Genomic DNA, 27,296 nt, shown 5'->3' with positions numbered 1-27,296 from the left:
GAGCATAAACAAGGGGAGCTGTGCCATAATAGATCTGAAATTGAATGCAGCTTTCACTGTGCACACAAGTGGGAAAAGGGCCTTGATGGAAGATCTTTCAACCTAATACGTGGAATAACAACATCACAAATCATCCCGAATGTCTGGGTTGTAATTGTGGATTGCAAAGCACGTTTTTTGATTGTGATGACAAAACTGAGGGAAAAGTGAAGCTCTGTCATCTGTAACCCACTGGAGAGAACGACACAGACAGACTTTCTTAGACCACAGCGGGTTATGTTCAGGCAACCAATCACCTTCTGAATCATTCTGTTGTTTGTGGTGAGTGAGAGATATTTCTCCAGGAAGGGTTTGGTGGTGGTGGTTTTTCTGGGGTCAGGGTTTGGTCTTTGTGCTGATATTAGATGAGATAATTCAAAAAGGAGAGAAAACACAAATATGACACCGCAATGAGGAACGAAAGCGACTGAAGACGTATTAGATAATACGACAGAGATATCAGTCATATTCACATTACAGGCAGTGTTTAATTGAGTATTTGATGAGTATGTATTCTCACAAGGCAAATGTACAAGCAAAAAAAAAATGCTCTCACCATAGGTGGTGATGAGCTAGCTCAGTTACACAGACCATGTTGTTTTAATGGACGGGGCTGAGTCATTTCACGTCAATACTTTCTAGGGCAAAATAATCACACGATTCATTGTAGGGAATGTCCGCTGGATGGATAGTCAACCTGCTGCCATGCACTAACAGAAGATGATCTCTCAAACAATGGAACCATGTACCCTAGTCAGCATTCCTGTCTCCTAGATCCAAGGACTGGGTGGGACTTACTCTTAAGTGAAAACGACAAGGGGAGGTTAACACGGTAATGAAACAACGGAATTAACAATTAACAACAACAACATCAACAATAACAACAGTATTAAAGCTTTTCATGACCATATCAACATTCAGTGTATTGGAAAATACAATTCCCCAATAGACTCTTTGTATAAAAAAGAAGCTTTCAAGTCAGCATGGAACAAATAACAGTTCGTTTTTTTTCTTTTTCTGAGGTGGGGAGTCTCCTGGGGCCTGGGTGCGCTTCCACGGATTTAAGGAGGAGTGGGGAGAGTTGGTGTGTGTGTGTGAGGGTGTGTGTGTGTGTGTGGGGGGGGGGGTCCAAAGTGTGGTGTCCGGGGCGTCTATGTGGCGTAGCGCTTGGTCCACTGTTTGGCTATCCTGTCGTGTTCCGCTCTGTTGGTCAGGTACTGTGTGGCGATGCTTCCCACCAGAGGGTCAGCTGGGGGTGAAGGAACAAAACACAAACATTAGAGACCTCTTCACATTTGGGAATTTATTTGTGTCCGTTGAAAGTCATTCCCTTTTCCACCTCTATTTTGTCAAAATACCTTTTGTGTAGGAATCTCGGTTTTTATCTTTCAAATGGACTGAACAACACCGTTCAACAAGTGGGTCTAAATCCTTCCTTCTTTCTGCTTCAAGCGTCATATGACAGATGGGACAACCAGCACTTTCCCTGGCATCACACTGACACGTCCGACACGTAGTAAATCCACAACAATCTCGGCATCCGGGGGTAGGGAACGATAGACACTGTGCGCTGAAGCGTGGATATTTCTATTGATAAGCCACAGACGTCAAAAGAGTCTGTCAGAAGGATTATTAATTCCTCGGGCCGCTCTATTGATGTTAGTGAATGGGGGGGGGGGAACGGTATGAACGCTCTACTTGTGGGGGCTGACAGAAATGTAGTCTGTATTATTCACTTAACATCATAAACAGGGAGGGGAAGGTGGGTCTGGCTTGCTATAGTACACTGAGTCTCCTAACATTTACATTTAGTGATTTAGCAGACGCTCTTATCCAGAGCGACTTACAGTAAGTACAGGGACATTCTCCCCGAGGTAAGTAGGGTGAAGTGCCTTGCCCAAGGACACAACGTCATTTTGCACAACCAGAATCGAACCGGCAACCTTCTGATTAACTCACTAACCGCTCAGCCATCTGAATCCCCCTAACAGGGCAGAGCAGGTAGAGGATTCCCCTCCCCCCAAGCACAAGCCCTCGCTTCAGCCTGGCTGAGCTGCAGCGTAGGGGAAGAGAAGGCCCTCCAGGCTTTAGGGCGGCGAGGAGCGTTCAGGTCGGAGGTGGAGAGACTGGAGAGAGCACCCGTCAGGGCTCCCTCCTCCTGGCACAGAGGAAGAGAGGGATGATGAAGCCTGTGAGGGTTAATTAACTGTCACCCCCACCCCACCCCTTACCGTTAATGAGCTATGTCCCATTGATCCCCTCCCCCACCTTTCCTGCATGGATTACATGTTCTGACGGGTGTGGGAGGGGGGGCGTTTCAGATTCAGGGCTCATAGCGAGCTCTACGGTTATGCACACCCTCTGCTGAAGACAGAATATAAAGAGAGGGGGTCCATTCTGTGCCCATTTTGTATTCTGATGAAAATATACTTTATTTGATTTCTTGGTGATCTCTCTTGGTTAATATAGGGCTCATGTTCAGACACACACACAAAAAACACACACACACACAAAAAAGAAGAAAATAATTTCTCTCCCAGCGAGAGGATCTCAGCTTGGTCCTTTATCAAAGCTGCGTCTCCACAGAGAGAAAACAAGCTTCCATTACAGGTCGGCAGAGAGCTGAACGCTATCTGCTCTCCCACTCTCCCGCTCGCTCTCTCTTTCTCCCACACACTCTCCCTCAATCGCCTATTCTTATCGGTTCCCTGTTCGGTTTGTGTTACTCTCACTTTCCTTCAATGCCACGCTCTAATATCAATCTTTTTCTCCCTCCCTCCACGTTGCTTTGTAGAGTGCGGGTAAAACTACTGGACAAGTTGTTTGAACCTGTGGCTGCTGTCAATGAGGCTTTTACCACATCCATCCTGCTCAGTGGTACGCCGCACTCGGACGCTGTACGAGAACACGTTAATTGCATCTGGGGGCTCGAGGAGCACTCAAACACAGTTTTATTTTAAGGAACTTGGGCATTTATGCAATGATTGTAGCCACTCAATGTGACCTTACAGACAGACGGGGGGGGGGGTCGGGGGTTGTAAGGGTGGTCTCTGAACCCCTGGTGATTGTGAGGGAATGGAACTAATTAGCTTCCTGGTATTTTCGATGGCAATGGCTTTTTTTCTACAAATCCAAACTAACAGTTTCTAGTGAACAAACATGGTTTGCTGGGGTGTTATAAATCTTATGACAGAAAGGAAGGTGTCAGGGTAAAATAAGCTACACTGACTGTCAACATTGTCATTGGTACAGTAGAAAGGTTTGCACAGCGATCCGTTGTCATTTTACTAACTACACAATCTCTTACATAGGCCACTTAACTTGTCATTCTATCCTGTCAATGCATGTTGGAAACGTGTACTGTGTGTGTATCTGTGGTTGTTTTACTGAGGATGCAGGCAGTGTGTGTGTGTGTGTGTGCGAGAGTTAGTCTTACCACGGTTGCAGTCTGTGTATGTGTGGTTACTACCAGGGTTGTAGTCTGTGTGTATGTGTGGTTACTACCAGGGTTGTAGTCTGTGAGTCTTACCAGGGTTGCAGTCTGTGAGGAGGGAGCAGATGGACAGCAGCACCTTGGAGATGGTGAGGGCCGGGCTCCAATTGTCCTTCAGGATGTCCAGACAGATGACTCCCTGGCTGTTGATGTTACAGTGGTAGATCCTCGTACGGAACGTCACCTGAAAGGGAGAGAAAAAACAAATGCACCTTAGCTTAGCTACCCAAAACGTACTCATACACCCCCAGCACCTTCTATAAAGCACACAGACGTGATTCATGACTAGCAATGCCCATTGAGTGCAGAACTTTGGGCGCGCTTGATTTGTTTCACCTCGACTAATAAAACCAAAGGAACAGTCCCCGAAGTGACTGTACAGAGATACATAATACATAACGCCAAATGTGTTGTATAAACAACCCACGTATGTTTTTGACCCAGTTTCAAAAGCTTGGCGAATATGTAGGTTGTTTGAGCGGCTGCAGGCATGTCTTTGTGTGACGGTAACGCACAGCGACATGGGACGCCTGGATGCCGTGACGTCCGACAGCGGAGGACATCCTCCCGTCCTCGCCTCTGCCCAGCCAAGCGAAACATCAGGACCAGAGAGTCTAAACATCATTAGAGAGCGACCTCTGACTTTTTGGGGGGCTCTCCTGAGCCGGAGGGACAGATAAACAGATTTTTTTCCCCTTCATCCTGCGCTTCAGAAGACAATCCCTCCATTCAGTCCAAGGAATGGATGTGCTGTGACCAGGAGGACAGCCGACACATTGATGGATGGTAATGTTCCACGGATCAGCCTCTCCTCCCGGATTCGCTCTCTCTCTCGCTAGGCTCCAGCCCCTCCTCTTGAGCCAGCGTGCTGAGGTGAGCTAGCCCAGGAGAGCTTGGACAGCGCTTTTACGGCAGTTTCATCCACTAGAGAAATGAACCTTGGTCACAGGCTCTTCTCACAAGCTGTGATGACGCTCCTGTTGTGGTTCGTTAATCTAACGACCCTCTGGACTGTCATTCATTCTGACACTTCTACCTCAATCTGTACTCCACTCCATCTTATGCTCCGCCCATCCCTCCTGGGAAAGTCTCCCAGAACACACCAAGCTGGGGAGAGGCTGACGATCGAGAGGAACAGAGCAGAGAGGAGGACCGAGCAGAGAGGAGGACAGAGCAGAGAGGAGGACAGAGCAGAGAGGAGGAGGACAGAGCAGAGAGGAGGAGGACAGAGCAGAGAGGAGGACAGAGCAGAGAGGAGGACAGAGCAGAGGAGGACAGAGCAGAGAGGAGGACAGAGCAGAGAGGAGGACAGAGTAGAAAAGAGGAGGACAGAGCAGAGAGGAGGACAGAGCAGAGAGGAGGAGGACAGAGCAGAGAGGAGGACAGAGCAGAGTGAAACAGTGGAGGGTTTGGAAAGTCCAGAAGAGCAGACTACAGTAGAGCAGAGTAGAGCAGAACAGAGTAGAGCAGCAGAGCAGAGCAGCAGAGCAGAGCAGAGCAGCAGAGCAGAGTAGAGCAGAGCAGAGCGGAGCAGAGTAGAGCAGAGCAGCAGAGCAGAGCAGCAGAGCGGAGCAGAGCAGAGCAGCAGAGCAGAGTAGAGCAGACCGGAGCAGAGTAGAGCAGAGCAGACTAGAGCAGAGCAGAGTAGAGCAGACCGGAGCAGAGCAGAGCAGCAGAGCAGAGTAGAGCAGCAGAGCAGAGTAGAGCAGCAGAGTAGAGCAGAGCAACAGAGTAGAGCAGAGCAGAGTGGAAAGAAACCAGGCTGTAATAACAAGCCAGTGCATGTGTGTGTACACGTGCTTTGTGTGTGTGTGTGGGGGGAGGGGGGCATGCTTTCAGAGAAGCTCTGTTTCCTCTCATCCTCCACTGACAGCAGGGTCAGGTAGGAAGAGGGAGAGAGACAGAAAGAAGGAGAAAGAGAGCGACAGAGAGAGATAGAAAGAGAGACGAGAGAGCCATGGCGCAGCAGAGCGGCCCACATCCCTGGGCAAGCAGAGCTCCACCGAAGTCCCAGCACTCCGTGTGTGCCGCCTGCAGCGTCTCCCACTGAAGAGCGCTCGGAGACAGGAGGCCGCTCGCTGCTCCACAACACGCTTTTCTCACATGCTTTTTGTTGTTGATACCCACTCCAGCTCTCCCAAAAACATCCTCCCCAAAGCAAGACAGCTTGCCCGTTCACCATGCTCCGAAATAGAGAGGGTAATAAAACGCGGAGGAAAACAAATCCCTAAAATACTTGTCTGTTTGTATTTTCAGAACTGCCAGCGATGCTCTTCTAAATATTTGCTTCCGAAATAGCCCAGCCCACTCAGCCAGGGAGCGTCCCTACACCCCAAACCAAAAAAGCCCACGCCACCAGGCACCAGCCACCAGAGGTGCAAACAAACAGAAAAGGGGCCAGTGCACACGGGTCCCCACTCGGCTGCTCCTGTGCACACACGCATCAGTAAAACAAACACGCCCCTGCCAGAGGCGCAGCAAAAAACAGATACAAGCGTGCGATTCAAACAGCTGCAGACACAGGCAGCGCTCACAGTTTAAACATGCTTCGGCGGAAAAAGCGCCGTCGAGAAGAAGCCTTCACCGTCGTGCGGAAGTTTGAAAACAATGGAGACATTGTTCCTATCTCGGCCGGGGAATATATATGATGAGTTTGGGAAGGGTGGGGGGGGGTGGAAGCAGGGCTTACCTTGGGGGGCTTGAAGGGGTAGTCTGGTGTGAAGGCGATGTCCAGGAAGAAGACCCCTCCCTCGTACACGGAGCCTGGGGGGCCCAAGATGGTGGACCTCCACTCATAGATGTTATCTCCTTTTGGACCCGCACTGCAAGCACACAGACAACGACAATTCAGACCCTTTCAATTACAATGACAATGTTTTAAGTGGTGAGGTTTGGTTTGGGAAAAGCCTCAAATGAAGGAAATTGAAATGAACTCATACCCTAACTCTACTAATGCAAAAACAAGGTGTTTCAAGATATACATGATGTTCAAAATACATTCGACACGGGAAACAACAAACACTGCAAGCATGAAAGAGAAGAAAGTAGAATGGAGGATCAGGGAATATCTCTTTAATCCTGTAACTCTGGTTCTTATTCAGGAGCACTTCAGTCGATCCAAAATCCTTCATTACCAGATGCCATTCTCGTACAATCAAACAAGGCTGATTTTATCTGTCAATCCTGTGGTATGACTGATTATCTGTGAGCTCAAACTCTTTTTGTGTGACTGATTTGATTCTGATGCGATGAGCCGACACACACACACACGCGCTCTCGATCTTTCCCTGCCTGTACATCTGAGCCACGATGTCGAGCAGCTGGCTCCAGTCTGTCTCCATTGTTACCCTCTCTCCTTCTACCCACACAGCAGAGGGAAGCACTAATGGGATTCCACGGGCAAATGGAATAATAAGACCAAATGCCCCAGTTACTTTCTTATACAACTATTACTTTCAGCTCGTACGTTTTAGGAGGGGGGGAGAGAGAGATGGTGAAAGTGAGAGCGATAGAAAGGGGAAGAGAGTACTGAGAGAGAGAGCAAGACTGCTGAGAGAGAGAGAGAGAGAGAGAGAGAGAGAGTTGAAAGAGCTAGGTGAATTAATGCCAGTATACTATATCAGGCCAGTTATTCATGTGAAGCAGTTGGCTGCTGTAGGGCTTAGAGGCTTGCTGTAGTCCTATTTCATGTCTGGCTGTGTTTGGGAGACAGTGAGGGATTGTGGAAGCAGGTTAAGAGAGGGGGCTTGTGCTTGCCAGTGGTGACATGTTCTGCTTTCTAAATCTAGGCTGAGGGATGACAGGGTGGACTTGCAGGAGGCGGCCCTGCTTGTGCGTTACGCTCCGCTGTAGCGGGTGAAGGAGAAATCTGTTTGTGGGTCATGTTGTCTGTCTGAGCAGGTGTTTGGTGCATGGTTCCCAGCCCAGCCCACCCCCCCACCATACACCATACTCCTCTCACTACTGGCCAGGGAACATCTTCTCTGTCTTCAAGGCCCAGGACAACCTCATAAGCTCAGAATTATGGGTATATCTGGTTGCCCAGCGACCTCCCCGATGATCTATTTAACGATGTAATAGAAGTCTTGTTGAGTCTCTCCCCCCAGAGAACTCTGCAGCTATTGGTTAGGAAGGTCCTGCCTTCCTAATGCTCCACACTCGGGAGGACTGGTAAGAGCAGTATACCCGAGTGTGCGCTACAATCTTATCTTTCCGCTGCCGAGAAACGGCACTCATTTTTCAATCACTCACACTTGATGTAAAAAACGGCTATCGGAGAACCCTACATCAGAGGATGCTTCTGCACTACGCTATGTTCCACCAGTCTACCTGATGGAGCTGTGTTGAAACGGAGCAGGCTGATGAAGCCCTGTGATTTCCCACGGTGTCCATTTTCTCCACCCAGCTCCAATAATCATTGCGTCATAATTAAGATGAGGATCTGCAGGAGAGCTCTCTCTCTGTCTCTCTCTCTCTCTGCCTCGCCTTCTCTCCCCTCCCTCTCTTTCTTCTCTTTCCGCTCTTGGCCAGCCCACCCCTCACCATACCCGCACGGCGCACGCCGCAATCTCGTACTCTCCCCCCCCTCCCCTCTTCCCCCATCTCTCACTGCTCTTCCGGAAAACTATTTTTACTTGCGCAGGCCTGAAATAAAAAACAAGAAACTTTCAACAACGTCAAGTAAGGGTTGAAATGGACCGTTTCCTCTCTGCAGACCTGAGGTGAGCTCAGACACACACACACACACACACACACACAGACAGCACCAGAGGTGAATGCAGAGGTTAAGACCTTCAGTGGCTGTCTGAAGAGACAGAGAGAGAGAGAGAGAGAGAGAGAGAGAGAGAGAGGCAGAGAAAGAGTGAAAGGCAGAGAGAGAGAGAGAGAGAGAGAGAGAGAGAGAGAGAGGCAGAGAAAGAGTGAAAGGCAGAGAGAGAGAGAGAGAGAGAGAGAGAGAGAGAGAGAGAGAGAGAGAGAGATGGTCCCACACAAGGGGAAGCATGACAGGGGATATCTGTGTTAACACTCTTCCCTCTTAGTCCTGCTGGAGACACCAGTCACACCTCTGTCTATTTATGACCTCCACACACACCACAAGCTGCTACTCAGCACTTTGAGAGAGCTGCACGGGGGGATATCAGACGGGGAGGGTGTGAGTGACGTCTGTGTCTGTGTGTGTGAGAGAGACAGACAGAGAGAGACAGAGAGATAGAGAGAGACAGAGAGAGAGAGAGAGAGAGAGAGGTAGAGAATGAGAAAATGACAGGAAGAGTGCCGGTGAACTCAAAAAGAAAAAGCAAGGGGAGAGAGAGAGAGAGAGAGAGAGAGAGAGAGAGAGAGAGAGAGAGAGAGAGAGAGAGAGAGAGAGAGAGAGAGAGAGAGAGAGAGAGAGAGAGAGAGAGAGAGAGAGAGAGAGAGAGAGAGAGAGAGAGAGAGAGAGAGAGAGAGAGAGAGAGAGAGAGAGAGAGAGAGAGAGAGCGAGAGTGTAAAAAAAGAGACAGGAAAGAAAGTGCAAGGTGGTGAGGGAACACAGAGACGTCAACTGTGTCGCGGTGGGTCTGAAACCAGCCCCAGAGAAATAAACCAGACAACACAAATAAATACAGCCGTTAAACACTTTCTCTCGAGTTCAGCTTATGTGAAACACACACACGTGCAGACAACTATCCAATGACCTACATGCTGGGACATCCACGCAAGCACGTTTGCAGATTCCAAACACTCCCACGGTCCCCTAAAACATGAAGACAAAAGGAGCTCTTGAAGGACAAACAGACGCTGCAGTGGTGAGCAGACTTCCTAATTCATCATCCCCTGATCCCTCTCCCCTCCCGGCCGCCAAGCTAAACAGGCCCTTGAACAAGGGTCAGGAGCATATGTGGTATGGAATTGTAAATGGGGCACCCTGGTTCATCTCCTCTGAGATAACCAATTGTCTCTTAAACGGACAGAGATGAGGATGAAAGATTTTTAAAAAGTGCTTGTCCAGTGCAGTGTGTACTGTATAGTGTATGCTTTTATAGTATTGTCCTCCACCACTGCTTCAAGTCTGAACGCTGTGGAACGAACGAGAGGATCGAACAGGAAAACACCCAGTCGATTTGGGTCAATGAGGATAAAGGGGCGTGGGGCAAAGCTCTGCCCTGGTTATACCATTTATTTGTCAGATTTAGCCCATGGGACATTGCCTGAGTCTGCACATTAAACACAAGAACAAGCTGGAGACCCTTCCCAGCCACTATACACAGCCACAGCTTTGAAGATCTGCCCTAAAGCCACACAGGAATACACGCAAAATAAAGTGTGACCTCTGTGAAGATAATTACATCGTTCATCACCCCCTCCCCCCTCCCCTCTCCCATTGTGGGCGTATCGATGGCGACGCTACCCAATCAATCGCCCTAATGAGTCCTGAGTGACGGTGCAAAGATCCCCTTCCCCCCTTCCCTTTCCCCCCCTGAAATAAAGACATAGAGCGATACAGACAGAGTAAATCAGGAAGGGGCCGTTAGCTAGCGAGAATCTGACACAAAAACCAAACACCCAGTAAATAGTATGCGGCCCGCTGATTTACCACCGCACTCTTCACAAGACACAGTAAACCAATGCTGACTCACTGTGATCAGTAGCATACCGAGTCTACTAAATGCATCTATAAGTAGATCCAGCTATGTTTCCCGTCTCCAAATCCGGGCCTACACAGAGTGAATTATTACTGAAACGTCAGAGCCATTTTTCCATGCTCAAGGGCAAGGCGCAAATGCCGACAAATCTCCAGAGGGTGGTATCTACACCGCTCACTGCTCGCACAGCACAAATCCATCCTTCAAGGCCACACTCATAGACCTCACGCTGACAGACAGACAAGACAGGCAGACACACACAAAGAGACAGACAGGCAGGCAGACAAGAAGGAAGATAGGCAGGCAGACAGGCAGACACAAAGAGACAGACAGGCAGGCAGACAAGAAGGAAGACAGGCAGGCAGACAGGCAGGCAGAAAGACAGACACAAAGAGACAGACAGGCAGGCAGACAAGAAGGAAGATAGGCAGGCAGACAGACATGTAGACGGTCGTCGCCTGAGACTGCCCCAGTGCTGAACAGTGGGCCAGCCCTAGCCAGTCAGAGCCCCAGAGGATGACAGTGCAGCAGAACAGACAGACCATGGGAGCATTACCATCTACTTACATTCCTCCCTAGAAGGCTAATCCCTCCAACTCCAGATTACAGCCTAACTGGATTATACCTGTCGACGGATAATACAGCATAGCACTGGCCCAGTCCCGTCCCCGGAGCTAACGTCAATCGCAGCGGCGGCCATAACTTCACACACCCATGACACCGTCCATGACCTTGCACCCAAGAGCATCACCGGTTTCCCTTCCTCATTTCACTGTTCAACATACCTGTTAAAAAAGGAACTGCCAGCCCTCCCTGTCCCTCTCAACCCCCACCTCCCTCACCCCCACGCCCCCCGAATTAGATGACTTTGATCGCTTCTCAATGTTTATTTTGTTTTCGGATTCTCTCCTTCCATCTCCTCATCTGATGTCATCAAAGAGGGACCGGATTTACACGAGTATTGACTAACAACCGTGACTAGGTTACGATGTGCTTTCACTGAGCTGTAGACGTCCCCCGGGGGTTCATTTGTAAAGCCGGTCTGGGTGTTCCTCCAATGTCGTTAGTCAGCGATCACCCCCCCCCCCCCCCCCCATCACAGTTTTCCAGCTCCAAAGGCTTGTCCTTGAGGTCTCATGGAATGATCCACTGTAAAAAGGCTCAAAATAGGAGGCCAAAAAAACGTAAAAATCTCAGCTGAGAGAAAAGCGCTTTTCATTCTTTTGTCCCTGCTGCAAAAAGGCCTGTGTGTTCGCTTGTGCTGGGGCTTTGTCCTTCCTAGTTTGGCCAGCTAAATACCCACAATGCAGAAGTTCATCAGGATCGGGGGCTGCCAGGCGCGAGGGGAGCCAGGGGAGGGGGGGGCGAGAGGGGAGAGGGACGGGGGGGTGTGGGTGAGGTAAAGTGATGGGGAGGGCGTTCGTTCTTCCAGCAGGGCGACCCCAGTGTAGATACGACGACCTCTAACCTTTCAATCAGTGCTAAACCAATTGCGGGTCCCCATTGTCTTGGGCATGTTGCCTAGCAACTCATCCCTGGAGTGTGCATGTGTGTGCATGCGATTTGTGCGGCAGGAGGGATTTCCATGGAAACAACACCCATGTGTTATAGCACCCGCGTGGATGCCCGAGTAGACACAACACTTCATCAGTACAGTGAAAACTCAAGAGTGATCTCACTGTCATCACTGGTGGAGATGGTAATCACTGTACCAATCCAAGACTTTATGAATCACATCAACCCGTACATCAGGATTCCTTTTACGTGCGTCCAACATCCAACACACCTTTCAGTAACCAACCAAACAGCATCTGGTACATGTTTTATGATTTTTTTTTGTTATTTTGACAAGATCATTCAAAATAAATCAGGCAAAAACATTTCATGTCCAACTAAGACAGCAAGCTGTTCAGTCCATGCCCTGATGCCACGCTCCAGTGATACACTAACCAAGGCGGAATTACGGCTGTGTTCAAACACACTGAGCAGACAGGACGATGAGGCTTTTGGCTTTGTGAATGATCTGGTATGACAGGTTTTGATCAAGATCTCAGTCAAGACTTGCAGCACAGTTTCAAGCGCGGCTCATCTTTCTCACCCCCCCCCCCCCCCTCCTTCCCGCCACCAGCTCTTGTTGTGGCAGCATTAGGCCTGGGCTGAGGCTCTGGACTTGGACCAGCCAGTCCAGACTTCCATATTAAACTCACAGCCTAGTTACAATGAGGTTTCTGGATCATGAACACACACACGCCCACAAAAAACTCATACACACACACACACAGACACAGACATTCCTACAAAAAGACAGGTAAAGCGATTCTGGACGTGCGACGACTCATGAAGAGACTGTAACAAACCATAATCGTTTCCACACGCCACTCCATGAATATTTTAACGTCTACATAAATAAATACACACACACTTCGACTCCAATTTATTACCCCGCTTCCTCTGTGATAATTGGAGTAAATGATAAGGTTGGATATGAGTAATTTCTCCCTCATCTCACTCACTCAGGCACTAAAGGAACGGTGAATGTGTTTGTGATAACCTTTCATGTTGCCTCAGCCATTAATGGCTTCCATTACTGCAGTGAAACGGTCATTCATTAACCTTCCCCTGACTAGCCAGGAAAAGCTGCGAGCAATATCACAGACGTCAGAAACAGAGAGAGAGAGGTAAGGGAGTAGAGGGGGGGGGGAGGGGGGTTTGTAGAAGAGAGAGAGATGGAGAAATAGTAGTCAGTTTTTCCTTGTGTTCTTTGAACTTAATACTTGCACCTCTCTTGCACCTCTCTTTCAGCAACCGTCTCTGGAGGAGGAGATCTGTCACTGAATTGCTCCTCCCATGTTTCTTCTATTTTTTCTCCTCTAGTGAGTATTTCTGGGAGTTTTTCCTTGTCTTTCTTGAGGGTTTAGGTTTTTTGAGGGGCAGTTCTATGGGCGTATGTGAAACTCTCTGTGACATTGCTTGTAAAAAGGGCTACACAAACACATTTTGATCTGATAGAAATATAAAATATAGAAAATGAAATGAGATGTAAAATGAAAAAACTGTGGCATGTACAGAAAGAGGGACTGCAGATGTTTCAGCAGATTGGGGCGAGGATGTCGCTGGAGTCTGTCTGACTGATGAGAGGATCAACATCCCTTCCCCTCCATCCACCACCCTCCCCCCCCCCCCCCCCCCATCTGACACGAGCTAAAAGGGTTCTGGAGGTCATACCGGCCGGCAAGTGTGTCGGTCACTGGGTTATCGAGCGGGCTGAATGCCGAGTGTGTGAGTTGGAGACAGCAACGGAGAGACATAGCAAACAGATGAAAAGGTAGTGGGGTTGTGGATAGAGTCCTTGAGGGGTTTGCGCCCACATTCCTCCAACGTCTACCGACACATGGCTCCAGTCAGAACCAGGACGAGCGCACCGGAGCAGCGCAACAGACACGGCTTTGTGTCTGAACGGAGTTAAGAATGAAATGTTAGTGGAGGCAAACATGTCAGCGCACACACCCTGAGAACATTTGCAAGCATGGCTTATTTGTGCTGTGTATGGGCACACCCACCCCAATAGGGTACAGTACTTTAGTAGAGTCCTCATCGAGTACTCATCGATGATGCAAGCCTATTTTTTTTTTTATAAATCACTGATATATTTTCAACCTTTCGAAACATTTTGTTGAAAATATATTTTTTACCTTTAGAACTTTTTTACTTTTGACACACAAAATGAAACAGTTTAATAACAAGGCTGAACAGGGGTTTGTCTGAATCTCCTCACCAAACAATCTCCGGCAAACTTGGGATCTGTCCCAAGACAGAGCAGTTTCTGTGATCTTTTCAGCTACTGGCTAAAACAATCTTCAATCTTAAAGGTGTTTTAAAATGTCCTTCTATCTCAAAGTTCTTTAATCTTCGAAACTCAACAAGAGAGAGGAAGAGAGAAAGAGAGAGACTGTGAGAGATGGAGAGAGGGAAGGAGCACGAGAAGAATAAATACATAGGAGGCTTATCTAGCAGTGAGATGAAATGAGAGTAAAAAAAAAGAAAACAAGGTAACTGAACAAGTAACTGGCGTTTACACCTTCAGCACACTTTAAAGTCGGAGTTAAAGCCCTCTCATCCATCATCTAGGGATCAGGCAGCAGCCAAATCACTTTGCAGCAGAGAGAGAGACAGAGACAGAGAGAGACAGAGAGACACAGAGAGACAGAGAGAGAGACTTAAAAACAGAGAGAGACAGAGAGATACAGACTGAGAAACAGAGAGACAGAGAGATACAGACTGAGAAACAGAGAGAGATAACAGCAGACAGTTAAATACGATGAACATTCTGCCTGAACATTCAGAAAACCCTGTCTGAGTTGCACACTTTGAGAGGCTTTTCGAACCTAAAACTACTTAAATGATTGGGAGAAAAAGAATTTAGGAGATTAGGAGTCTGACAAGAAGGACATTTTAGGCAATCTGTTGTACTGGTGGAAATGGATGAGAGTGACCTGCTCATACGGTAAGATTAGACCGCTAACTTCTAATGTTACAGCCAAAAGTAGAATGTAAAGAGTAGCCCGATCCGAGCTATTTAGAGACCTATATACATGTGTGTTAATCCTTGTAAAACCAAAGGGGGCCAAGTCTGTCAGTCTGTCTAAGTGCAACAGCCCAAATGATTGACTGACCCTGCCCCCTCCACAGAGGCTTAATTGGGGGAGATAGAAGCTACAGCAGAGGGGATCTTATCTAAACACGCGCACACACCACGGTAGACGACACAAGGTCGGCCAAACGTGCCGACTCAGCGAGCAGCGGGCCATTGGTGTCCTGAGGTGCTCGTTAGCCCCGCCCCCGACGCCCCTGGTGACGAGCAGGCTCCGGCTGGCTGGCTGTCCTCTGCTAGAGAAGCGTCGTCAGCCTCCGTGGTTGCCCTCGTGGGGAAAGGGGACGCTCCGAGGGTGGGTTTTGAGGAAAGCATCCTTGAACTCCGGAGCAAACCAAATGAAAACCATCGCTCAGCGCCATGCCTGTAGTGATCATGGCGGCATTGATCAGGCTGCACTGTGTGCATTGATTTCACGCCACACCGTTGAGATGCGCGCCTGTGAATGGCAGTTGCTCGCAGAGAAACACACAGTCCCTGTCTGAGGCCGGGGCCGAGGCCGGGGCCGAGGCTGTCCCTCCTCCCTTCCTAGGTCAGCTCATTCGAGCATCGCTTTCTCCGGAACAGACTCCTCCGTGCGTTTCTGCCCTGCTCTGGATGAGCCTGATAATGGCCGATGACCAGATTTTTCCCATCGTCCATCACAGAGATTTCCCAAGGCGACAGGGAATGCGCGGCCTCCCCTCCCGTCCCCAGCCCTAGGCCAGCTGTTGGGGAGTGCCACCTGAAATGAAATCAAAGCCCTGGCAGGAAGTTGATCCTGGGCTTTGTGGGGGTGGCGTGAGGGTGTGTGTGGGGGCGGTCTCAGTGTGTCTGCGCAGGACTCCATGCCAGAACGGTAATGGAATCCCATCGTGGGCCCAGTGTGTTTGCGTTGGAGCCATTTGTCCCGGTGCCAGTGTTTCGCTGTTTACACGCGCACGAGCCATAGACATGGGGAGAAGGCCCTGGCTACCTGCATGGACAGAGGCATGGAGGGGATGGACGGCTTCTACCTACAGGGGCCAGGGAAAGCAGGAAGAGGTCCTCTAGCCAAGGCACAGATTCTCCTGCACCAGTGATTAACATCCATACATTAACTGCACTTAAAAAATCCCTAATGTTTTTTTGCCCCCACCCTTCTGAAACCAGGAGATAAAAGGAGACCCCCATTAAGGGCCAAGGTTTAAAGGCCACAGCAGCACCACAAAAGGGCACATTAACTATTCAACAGACGATATGAACCCTTTCGTAGGCTATCTAGCTAGCTAGCTAGATAGCGCAGACAGCCACGTCAGCTGTACGAGCCAGGCAGGCATGGAGACAATTAAACAGAGATTTACCGTGCGTGGAAGATGATCCCTAGGGGTATCCATTCCCTGGCAGTCTCCTCTTCGGTCTTGGAACATGGCACACACTTTGATTAATAGAAGCCCTGGACCTTGCCAGTGCACTGACTGGTATCAAATTAGAAAGATGACGCAAAGAGAATGACTCCCATCGGCTCAATACAGCCACTACAACTGATATAGAAGTGACCTACACACAAATCAAGGCAACTATATCGTAGACCCTCCTCTTTCTGAAGCGCCAGCGATTAGTTCAGTCTTATCAAGGGTAAACATGAGCGTTGAGGGCATCAACAGAACTGGTGCTGAAAAAAAAGTGACTTTTTATGAGCTCGATGATAACATCAGACTGATATCTTTGATGGCGTGCATCTAACATCTCTACCGAAATGCTCCCCAATTCTCCCGTGTAGAACAGGCGAGCATAAACGATTGTTTGCAACACAATCCCCGAGTAATGAAATATGCATCGTTCCAATGGCTTCCCAGCCCCTGTCTGCTGACTGGAAGACATTAAAGGATGATTTTAAGAAAGCTGTGACTGGATTGCGTTTTATTGTTTGTGTGGGTGGGTGCATCTTGGCTCTCAGTGCACTATTGATTTAACTCCACGGCAGTTTGAATGGGCACGAGCCAAGCATGAACGTTAACTGAAACAAATAGAACCCGAGCTGGGCAAAGACGTCTTGGTCTCCCTGCCATAAAGAATGCTTGATATCGATCAAAAACCTGATGCACTGGTGCCGTCATAACACTATAGAAAGGGGGAAGCCTTCTCTTTGGAAAAGTGATAGGTCGCGATCAAAACTGACAGTGATTAGAGTGTGAGGAGCCAACATTATAGTCTCGACACAGCAAGGCCTCAACCTAGTTAGCCTGACAACACAACTGTCAACCTATGGACCAAGGGTCAATGATAAAACATTGCTCCACTATCCTCCTGTCCCTGCTGTCTGATCTAGAACATATTTTCAGGAAATATCAAGGTATGCAGGCATGGACATAGCTGGCATTTCTAGGCTGCGCCCTTATCTCACCCCTCGCAACTGGTTAGTTCAGTAAAGCTGTAACAACACGGACAGATAGTGAGACGCCCTGAACTGTTTTCTTTTTTTTCCGCCAGCTGTTTGTTTTACCGCCCTGATGACAGGGGAGATTGCCTGTTAAACAGCCAACAAGGGGAGCTGACATAACAGACTTCATCTACTCTGCCTCCTCCCAAAGCTATTGGAAACAGATATGTCTAGATAGTGTACAACGCATTAGAAAGTCTATATAAATAAATCTATAAAAATACTTAGATCATAATACGAAAAGCTAATATTTTATAGAGGCAGACATATTTTATCTATATTATGTCAGGGTACTATCCCGAAGCGGCAATTTGACGCACAGACAGTAGTAAATACAGTCATCATAAACAATCAACACACACCGATCAACACGTTACACAAAAAACATTTCATTGAATAATGTCACTCAAAAGGCCAGTAGCAACAGGGACAAATGAGTTTTTAAATATTTTGGTCCTGCACCTTGGCAGATTTTATCTGCAACCAGATGGAAGCATCCGGAACTCACTGAACAAGGGTCAGCAAGGAGCACCCTGAACTCACTGAACAAGGGTCAGCAAGGATTGATTAGGCTTTCTTTATGGCACTGACTCTGTGCTGTTGGGAGACGTCATTTAGATTTGTGTCTGCAATTTACTGCACATTCTAACAATTCCTTCTAACCTATTCCTGTTTTTCAAGGTACGTAATTCAAACTAGCAAATATGATAGTTTCTATAACATATACACACAAGATTTAACAGGTTCATAATGGTTTCCACTAATGTTAGCTGTACTAACGATCCTAAAGCTAAGTATGACATCTAAGCTACATTAAGCTCTGCCTTTACAATTAATTCAATAAAACCCAGCTGTGTTGATGTTGAACAGGCTGCTTAGAGGGGGATAAGAGTCCTCTTAAGCTGCGCAGTGCACAGGATAAACAAATCTGTGAAACAAATAAATAATGTATCCCAACAGGTTAGAGAGAGAATAGAAGTTATAGAAGTGAGGGGATGTAAGATTGTTCACCAGTATTTGACTCTGGGCTGTGCGGAGGAAGCAAAGGTGTGTGTTTCTTTATGTCAGACGAAGCTGTGGTTTTCTGCATGCAAGAAAGAGGAAGTGGTATTTTTGTGTGCAATCTTTTCTTTCGTTGTTGCATGTGATCGTGTGCGCATGGATCTGACCAGTGTGCGTGTGCTGTCTGGTGTGCGAGGAAGGATTTCACCGAGCCCTTGCCAGAGGAGGGTGGCACATCTGATGAGAGAGAGACACTAATCATTAATCTAACACAAAGACATGATGCGCATGTGGGATAATAACACTGATGACCTCGTTTACTCTGCCTGTAGAGGAGGCCTGGCTCACTCAGCTGCGGCTAACTGCAGAGGAGAGAGGACACAGAGATGGAGGATGGGAGGGAGGGAGAGGGTGGGGGGGAGGGGGTGGCAGAGAGAGAGAGAGATAGAGCGAGAGGGATGAAAGAGAAATGAAAGGGGGGAGAGAGAGGGGAGAGTGAGAGAGAGAGCTAGAGAGACAAAAGAAAGCCAGCATGCGTGGAAGGAGAGATTTTCACCCAAGATGGATCGAGAGAGAGAGAGAGAGAGAGAGAGAGAGGGAGGGAGAGAGAGAGAGAGAGAGAGAGAGGGAGGGAGGGAGGGAGGGATAGACGGTCAAGGACAGGACAGTTTAAGACACAGACCCGGCAATGGTGGCGAACTGGAGATGAGCGACGAAAGAAAGAGAGCAACAGAGAAAAGGAGGGAAGCGTGCAGGGTGGAAGACAAAAAGAGGTTCCTTAGTGAGAGACTAGAGGAAGACAGCCCCTCCACAGCTGGGAGACACAGAGGGGGAGTCATTCTATCTGTCGTGTCAGCTACCGGTGTGTGGTGGTCTTCTCTCCAGCAGATGGGCCAATCCCCCACAATGTACCCTTCTCTACCTCATCTCCCCTTCTATCAATCTCTACACTCCATTTCCAGCGATAGGTATCCTCCTGGTCTGATCTGTCAACCCCTCCCTTTCTATTCATCCCATTGAATCAAGAAGAAGCGGTTCTGACCTCAATGGGCTGCTGTAAGACCTGATCCCCCCCCACAATCCCCCCTGCCCCCTGGAGGACTCCCCAAAACATGCGAGCATCGCCGCACAAATCTGCACAGGAGGATCTGACAGATCCTCGTTTCTGCATCTCTGGGTCTTTTGCACTGGAACAAAGTCGACAGAACAGACCGCTTCGATGGTGATGGATGCTCGCTGAGCATGAATGCTGCGCCCATCCGATCCCTCTAAGCCGGGGTGATGATTGCGAGGGACGAGTGGGATTGCACGATATGCATGCGTCCGGGAAAGCTATGAAATGTGTGCGGCGCGCGTGTGGTTGTGTGTGTGCTCGGCTGTGTTCGTGGCGCGCGTGAGGCTATGAGAGGGTGTGTGCAGACGCTACAGTCTCTATATTGCAGGTGCGGGTGTGTGTGTGGGTGTGTCCATGCAGTTGACGGACGGGCTGGTGCTATGGAGGCAGGCGGGGGCTGCTGGGATGGAACAGCTGGCAGGCCACCGTGCGGCTGCCTCCCTGCTGCATGTCTCCTCATCAACACCCCCCTCTCCTCCTCCCCACCGCTCCATCTACAAACATCACCCGAGCCACCTGGCTACGACAGGCTGAGCGAGGGGACTACAGCCTGGGTTGGGCTGACTCAGGCAATAGGCTTGCTTGAACGAGGAGACTATGGACTGGGTTGGGCTGGGCTGGGCTAGGCTAGACTGATCTGGGTTAGGCCATTATGGATGGTTGAGGAAGAGCATCGAGTGTTTTGATACACCATTTCCCCCTAGGGGATTAATGAAGTTTGTATCTATCTACCTATTCATCGGGTATGATAGGGGGCTGGAGACTGGAGAGGAGATTGGCTGCACTCAAGCTCCCAACTGAAGACTCCCAATGAAGCGATAAAAGATTCTTGTGGACATATTATTGTGTCGGTAGTTGGAGTTTGATGAAGATTATTTCACATAACATTACACACTCCTGGCTAGCAAAACCTAATGGGCTGGAACAGTGACTGCCTGGCAAATCAAAACACTCACAGTTCCACTTGGCTGACTCCAAATTGCAAATTTAATTCATCTCTCTCTGCAGCGGTGGTCGACGAGGGGGCTCAAAATATGGTTTTCTTTTGTAAAAAGAAGAAAAATGTTTGGTAGACAACGAGGGCTTTGGTACGAGTCATTCCAACGCCGCTGAATCGATCACTTTGGAGAAGCATACTGTATTGTCTTAGTTGTAAAAGCTCAAGCAAAACAAGTTCACAGACCATGAAAAGGAGCTGTCAGACAGGCAAGTCCATAAAGTATCCCCATTTTCCCTGACTGTCAATCACGCTAGAATGAGATGCAGAAACAGGGCCGACACTTTAAACACACACAGGCGCTTAAACAGACCAAAGCGATCATGTTGCTACAAAGGAATTTCCTGTTTGTAAGAGGACGGAAGGGCAGTGCTGCCTCTTCTAACAAACAGCAGCTATCAGTGAGTGATATGATGCGTGCCAGAGGCCACACCAATAACAGTCGCAGGCTGCCAGGGCTCCCTGTGATAAAACCAAGGCTATCCTCTCTCTGTATGTGAAACACTTAGCAGCGGAAGCCATGCGTTAGTTCTGGCTAAGAGTCAAAGGTCAGACTCTTCGCCCGGAGAAAAAGGTTGGCTCCATAACCTGGAGCCAGGGACTGAATCAAAGACCAACACCAGCCGACAAGGTCATGGAGGCAGGAGACCTCCTCCACTGCTTCCATGATCTGGGTGTCTAGTCCCAGACATGTAAATGATAGTTCAGTGGGGTTCAGCATTGATGATTGTCATCTTATCATCATCCACAGGCTGATAATCATCCCATCAGAATACTGATCAAATTAGACTTGAGTCTAGGGGAAAAACCACTGTGATTCATTTACTAAAATGCAAATTGAGGCATGTATAAGTCAATCCTACCAACCCCCTTGATGATAACCATGAGGAATTAGAGTCTGAAGAATGCTGTCATGCAACGCTTCTCTCTTCCTCAGCTCTCTGCTGTCTGGAGAGCAGGAGAGGCTGACTAGTATTCATCTGGAAGTTATGCCTCTGGAACACACAAACACAGAATCTTCCTGGGATTAGGCTGGGAGTGAGGGGAGATAACGGGAGAAGAAGGAAGGAGGGTGCAGACGGAGGTGAGAGAGAGAGAAAGAGAGAGAGATAGGTATGGAAAGACATAGGAAGAGTGAGGTGTGGGCAGAGACGGGGAGAGAGGTAGGGAGGAAGAGAAAGAGAGAGAAAGAAATGAAGAGAGATGGAGAGAGAAAGAAAGAGAAGGGGGAGGCAGAGAGGGAGATACAAAAAGAGAGCAAAAAAGAGTGAGAAAGAGAGTGTGGCCAATCCTCTCGCGGGATGCATATTGTTTCCCTCAGCCAACGGGGGGATTCTTATCAAAACGCTGCCAGGACTATCATGAAAGGATATGGTAATTAAGAAAAAAAAACACACACTGAGCGAAAAAAGGCCGACTGAGCAACGGGGTAATATAATGTGTCTGGTGTGGGGGCTATTTACATACCCTTCCAGAGTGCTTGTCACATTCAATTAATTATTCCCTGGCACGGTGACAAAGATGATTAAACCAGAGAAGAATATCTCCAACACATTCCACCAAATATCCACTATGCCGTGCGTCCTTTAAAATGTTGCCAAACCTTTAGAAAAAGCAGGCATGCTCATATCCTAAACGATAGGAGCACCCCCCCCCCTTCTCTGTACTCTGCACACAGACATAAAAACCTTTCGCTGTCTGTTGTGGAGGGAAATCATAGAATATAAGGAGATGGGATGTTTATGAGTCCTGTGATCATGAAGTGGGGAGGGGGGGTGGTGGTGGTGTGTGGGGGGGGGGGGGGGGGGGGGGGTTCTCTGTGCCAGGAAGGGGAGAGGGAGATGTGGTGCTACAAGGGCTGCTGGAGCCTAATGAGTCGCGTCACAGCCAGCGTTCATAACCCTTACATCTGACGCCCCTCTGAACGTGGCCCGCTTAACTCTGCCAAATCTGGTGAGGGCAGCATGTCTGCGCAGACAGCGTTTGAACTCACACAGCGACGGCCAACACACAAAGCAGAGCAACAACGATTGAGCAAAGTACAAAGCAATCTTTGATACCTGTACAGCATATTGATCCAATCATGTAGGCCTATCCAATACTATAAAGTATGCATGGCTGACAATATCAAGTTCAATTCACCATCTCTACTATGCAGCAGTCCTTGGATTTTGGTTCATTTTCATAACAAATGAATAGGTGAGTATTTATAATATAAATCATAGTTATGGTCTCACCGCTATTGTGGGGGCAGTTAGAGTGAAGAAAATATGCCATGGGGGCATGATGGCAAGTGAGGCAGAGTTCTCTCTTTCTCCTCCCCCCTCCTCTCTCTCTCACATTCTTACTCTCTTTCCCTCTCTCTCCCTCCCCCTCAGCCCAAGTATACTCCAGCAGTCGGCACCTATTTCCCAAACAGCCAAACTGCCACTGAAGTGAATCCATTCGTCATGAAGGCTCGTTCCAGCATGGACATCCTTCAAATTCAGCCCTTCTCTTCCATACAGATGTCATTTTCAATACAAATGTCTCACCATGAAATCTCTTTTCCACTCTGCTATTTGGGCTTTTGTCAGGGAGTATAATGGCATGCTTCAACCAGATAATCCATAGCTTTGCTTCATGCTAGGAGGTAACAAACATACTGTGACACTTCGAGGGAAATCTTTCAAAACCATGACAGAGACTGCATTCGCAAATGTTTATTTGCCGTCATTCCACATCTCTCGACCGAAGAAACGCAATTCTCTCTTTACAGCCCTGACAAACACTGGTGTCTCTTTCCTTTTTGTGTCTCTCACCCCTCATTCCTCGACACACAAGGCTTTCACCTAAAGGGTGAAAGCCTTCAGGTGACCAAAAGCTGACTCACCAAAAACACCCACCCACTGAAAACACACACAGGTCTTGAAGGAAGGGTGTGCACTGTAGCTTCACGCTCTTCCAAATTTGAACTGAGAGTTCAAATAAACCCTGTGAGCGGGTGGAGCCGCCAAGAGCCTTTCACCACCTCAGGGAGCCTCGAGCAAACTAGTGTGGCGTTGCTACAGCAAACCCACTTGTAAACACTGCCAATCAGCTCATCCACAGCTCTTTTACTCATTTATGGCCTGGTTCCCCCTCCTCCGTCTGGCTGGCAGACAGACTCATTCATCTGGCCCTGGCTGGAGTCAAACAATGTTCTACCTGTGTGATTCATCAGCCACAGGCATCTATTGAGACGCCTTCTAATAGACAGCGGCAGCGAGCAACAAGGGCCAGCGGTTAAACGCACGCCGCGACGGGCGCCTACCTGCAGTTGGGCGGTGGATCCAAGGTTATCTCTGCCAGCTCCTTCTGAATCCTGCGAATGAAATGCGGAACAGCGTTATTAATATGCACGCACGTACACACACGCACACGTGCACAGGCAGTGTGTGTGTGCATCCAGATGTATAAATTCTGTTTGTAAAATCAATCTGTAAGTGTACACACTGAATACCTCATTGATTTTCTAATGAGCTCCTGTGCGGTGTGATTGAATAAGGCGATGCAGGCTGTCATGCAAGATCAACACAGAGATGCACGGGTGAATCTCTGCCCTCTTTTACTACGCATGTAGAAATTGATATTGATGTCAGAAGGCCTTGCCGGATAAGGATATGATATTGTCTACATGGACAAGTTAATTCTGTTCCTGGCAGTAACTCTCTCTCTCCCTGTTGGTAGCGTATACACAGAGCTCAGAGCACATAAACAAAGGCTTAGTGAGCAGAGAGGGCAGGGGTCAAATTTCACAGTTGGACGGTGCTCATTACATAACTATGCCAATGATTGCCTTCAAGGAATCCGACAGCTAGGTGCTATATTTTACAATCAGTTACCCAACCGGTAGGAGGGAGGGAGGGTGGGGGTGTGTGCCTGGCAGCTTCAGCCTAAAGCCAAACTGTTACTTAAAAGAAAGAAAACCACTAAGACCACTCCCACTCTCATCCTAACCTTGCAGATTTTCAGAACTGCCATGGAAGAAAAATAAATAGGCTTCCCTCATTGGCCGTAATGTATGCTGGCTCAGCTGTGTGACTGTGCAGCGGTGAAAGGGAAGCACGGGCACGGGAGAGACACAGGCGAGCATCCACCCGCACCCCCCCCCCCATCCCTGCCTCCATCTCCCACCCCCCCATCTCACCCCCCCATCTCCCACCGCAGACACCAACTTCAGGTGGTCCTTTTGTTCATCTGGGGCTGTCGCGCGGGGGGGGGGGGGGGCGTGACGGCAACAAAAGCACAAGCCTCCTCACTTGTGTTGTTATTACTGGTTATGATGAGGTAGGGGTGGAGGGAGGGGGAAACTGTGCATTGCTCACTGAAGGAGGAGAATACCTCTTTTACAAGGGGGGGCTGGTGATACAATCAGCACAGTTATAGAGTCATTCTCTGTCGACTGTGTGCCGTGTAATTTTATCGCCTGTGTGATTTTCTTTTTCCTTCTTCTGAGGTGGCACAATTTGCGTGCCGCGGCCGTGTAAAAGCGTGATTGTGCGATGAAACGGGCAGTACGAGAGAGGAAAGAAAACAATTACAGGGCTGGGGTACTCACATTCACACAAAGGAGAAAAAATACTTGTTTTCTCTTGAACGTTCATTGACCCATTTACGTTTAATGATCTCAATTACCATAAAATAGCCCGTCAAGGTAAGCTTGTCTTAAGGCACAAACGACCGAACAGCATCTCAACATATTTGATATGATTGAGAATGGTTGATTGTATGCATAGTCGTTAATATCACCTTTGAATCGGTTCTTAAATATTTACACGAAGGTCGACTTCGTTGATACCACTCGCCTTCAAAATTAGACGAAAGACCATGTTTGACACGGGACTACAGTCTATGAAAAACAGTAGGCAGGTGCACCTTTTGGCACTGGTGGAGAGCTTGGCAGCAGTCTTGCTGGATATCTTGGCCTCCTTCTTCTTGGGCTGGGTCTGGTCCCTCTCCGGGGCCTGCTGCTCAGCTGGGGGGGCCTCTCTCTGCTCAGTGTCCGAGCTGCCCCCGCTGGTGTTGGGACTGTCGTCTGGCCTCGGCGGCACCTCGCTGGACATCCTGGCTCTGCTGCAACACACACACGCACGCACACGCAAAGGCCACACACACAGGCGCGCACACACACACAGGTGTGGTTACACACGCACCGACACAGGAAGCACACAAACGTAGATGAGCGCACACACGGTCGCCAGTGGAAGGTTTGCAACTTACAATCAGGGTCTTTCACCTGGGCAGCCTAACTATTACCTCCAGCTGTCTGTCTCCTGGGGGGGGGGGGGGGGGGGGGGTGACAAAGCTATTCTGTTGGAAGGACTGGAAAACACTAGACAGAGCCAACTATAATGAATCTGGCTTCCCTCAAAGACTCTGAAAAGGTCATCTTACTAAACAAGGTGCAGTATCCCCATGGGCACCTCTACACAAAGCTACATAATCAAAGCCCGGTCTGCAAGGTGACGTTGGGGAAATTAAATTACCCCATCAATGATCCGCAAGGTGAACTGCTAAATTGTATTCGGGGTTGTTAAAAGGAAACGAAGATGTGTTTATAAGTAGCCAACGGGTGACGGTTTACAGTGGTCAACACGATTTGGGCGGAAATGAGAATGCGCATTCCTTAGTCTTTAACAGCAAAAACAGAATTTTTACACGAGTTCGCAGAAACACATATCTATCTATGAATCAAGATATCTGCGATAATGAGTTAGCCTAAATGATTAGCATGAATTTTGTTTTCCGACATCATTCGGGTATACTAATTGCTTGTTATTTGATCACAGTTTTGGTTAACTAAATATCGGGGAGTGACAAGATATGATCAAAATGTTGTAGCAACATCCACTAGTTAGGCTACTTTGTAATCACACTCGCCAGTCAAGGACAAGATGTTATAAAAACAACTGTCAGAAAGTTAAGGCGGTAAAATCTGCGTTTAACAACAATGTGGGCATGTTGTGTTTCGTTTATTGTGTAAATAATCTCTCGTCACGCGGAGCTGTCAAAATGTATAATCCCAGCCTGCGTTTATGGGAGAACAGCCGTACAGTTCCCTTGCACCCATAATTGAAAGAGGCCTAAAATTCAGCACCCCGGAGGTAACCGGAGAACCCTGCTATGGTCTCTGCGAGGAGCGAAACAGATTAGGTGCTAACCAGAGTCCAAATAAATCACACCAAGAGGATAAAGCCCAGAAAATCGTTCGCTCTATATGGTTTGATCTTACTGAGAGCCTTTGGTGACCACCTCGTCCCCGCACAAAGACTGGATGATCTACCCCCACACCCCCTCTATGAGGATAACGTTCTCTCGGGGCATCGACTCTTTAGCCATTACTTTCGATCTACACTTCCAAAATATAAGAAAAGTAAACATACCTTCCGAATATTTGACACGCGGTAGGCGATACAAACAAACGTGCTATCACCTCCCGAAGTGTATTCCGTGAATTCTGGGCCGTTTGTTCTGGTTCCCTGTTCCCTTCGGTTCTCCGCTCAGCAACTGCGAGAGAATGTAGACTGCTAGACCGCCTCTGTGCGCGCTCTACGCGAGTGCGCGCGAGCGGTGCCGTAGAGATGAAGCATGTCTCATAAAAATAGTTTGTTGCGTTCTCCTTTCTTCTCAGATTCTATGAACGAGTTTAAAGAAAATGTTTAGGATGTAGAATGCACATTGAATCTTGTTTAATCATGGAAGAGCCTACTTCAGAACATCAGACAGCTTTTCTTAAAATCAAACACCAGCTGTAATGAAATGATGCAGTAAAAAACTGTATTTCCCACATTTTAGCGTGAAGGTCGAATAATTGCTTAACGTATGTATGGAAAAAGGGTCTGTCATTAGGTTACGTCTCATTGCATCAGAAAACCGATCTGAAACTATTTGCTGCGTCCTATTTTAACGCAGAACTAAGTTCCCACGGAACATGATGTTTTGTACATGTTTCCCT

The 27,296-nt window shown here is 48.4% G+C and overlaps 1 protein-coding gene across 2 annotated transcripts; it reads right to left on the bottom strand.

Moving 5' to 3' along the window:
- Nucleotides 1-507: 507 nt before the first annotated feature.
- On the bottom strand, nt 508-26,863 carry LOC136962597 (ubiquitin-conjugating enzyme E2 E2-like). Of its 2 annotated transcripts, none has more exons than XM_067256408.1 (6): nt 26,725-26,863; nt 25,217-25,414; nt 23,613-23,663; nt 6,222-6,354; nt 3,569-3,716; nt 508-1,288 (listed from the first exon to the last, which is right to left on the bottom strand). In XM_067256408.1, the coding sequence occupies exons 2-6, from the start codon at nt 25,402-25,404 to the stop codon at nt 1,191-1,193; spliced, it is 618 nt and encodes a 205-aa protein (XP_067112509.1). In that variant the 5' UTR covers nt 25,405-25,414; nt 26,725-26,863; the 3' UTR covers nt 508-1,190. The 2 variants fall into 2 exon arrangements, with proteins under 2 accessions (XP_067112509.1, XP_067112510.1); XM_067256409.1 differs by having other exon boundaries at nt 25,217-25,411.
- Between the last annotated feature and the right edge of the window lie 433 nt (nt 26,864-27,296).

This window comes from Osmerus mordax, chromosome 18, assembly GCF_038355195.1.
Source record: "Osmerus mordax isolate fOsmMor3 chromosome 18, fOsmMor3.pri, whole genome shotgun sequence".
NCBI classification, from domain to species: Eukaryota; Metazoa; Chordata; class Actinopteri; order Osmeriformes; family Osmeridae; genus Osmerus; species Osmerus mordax.
The sequence above is the reverse complement of the archived record's forward strand: the minus strand, read 5'-3'. Positions and strand labels throughout refer to the sequence as shown.

Excerpts from the sequence above, each read along its gene's own strand:
- LOC136962597 (XM_067256408.1), bottom strand. The coding sequence starts at position 25,404 with ATGTCCAGCGAGGTGCCGCCGAGGCCAGACGACAGTCCCAACACCAGC. Across the intron at positions 6,355-23,612 it reads GATCCACCGCCCAACTGCAG|TGCGGGTCCAAAAGGAGATA; the intron begins GTAGGCGCCCGT and ends GTGTGCTTGCAG. Across the intron at positions 1,289-3,568 it reads CCTCACAGACTGCAACCCTG|CTGACCCTCTGGTGGGAAGC; the intron begins GTAAGACTCACA and ends CTTCACCCCCAG.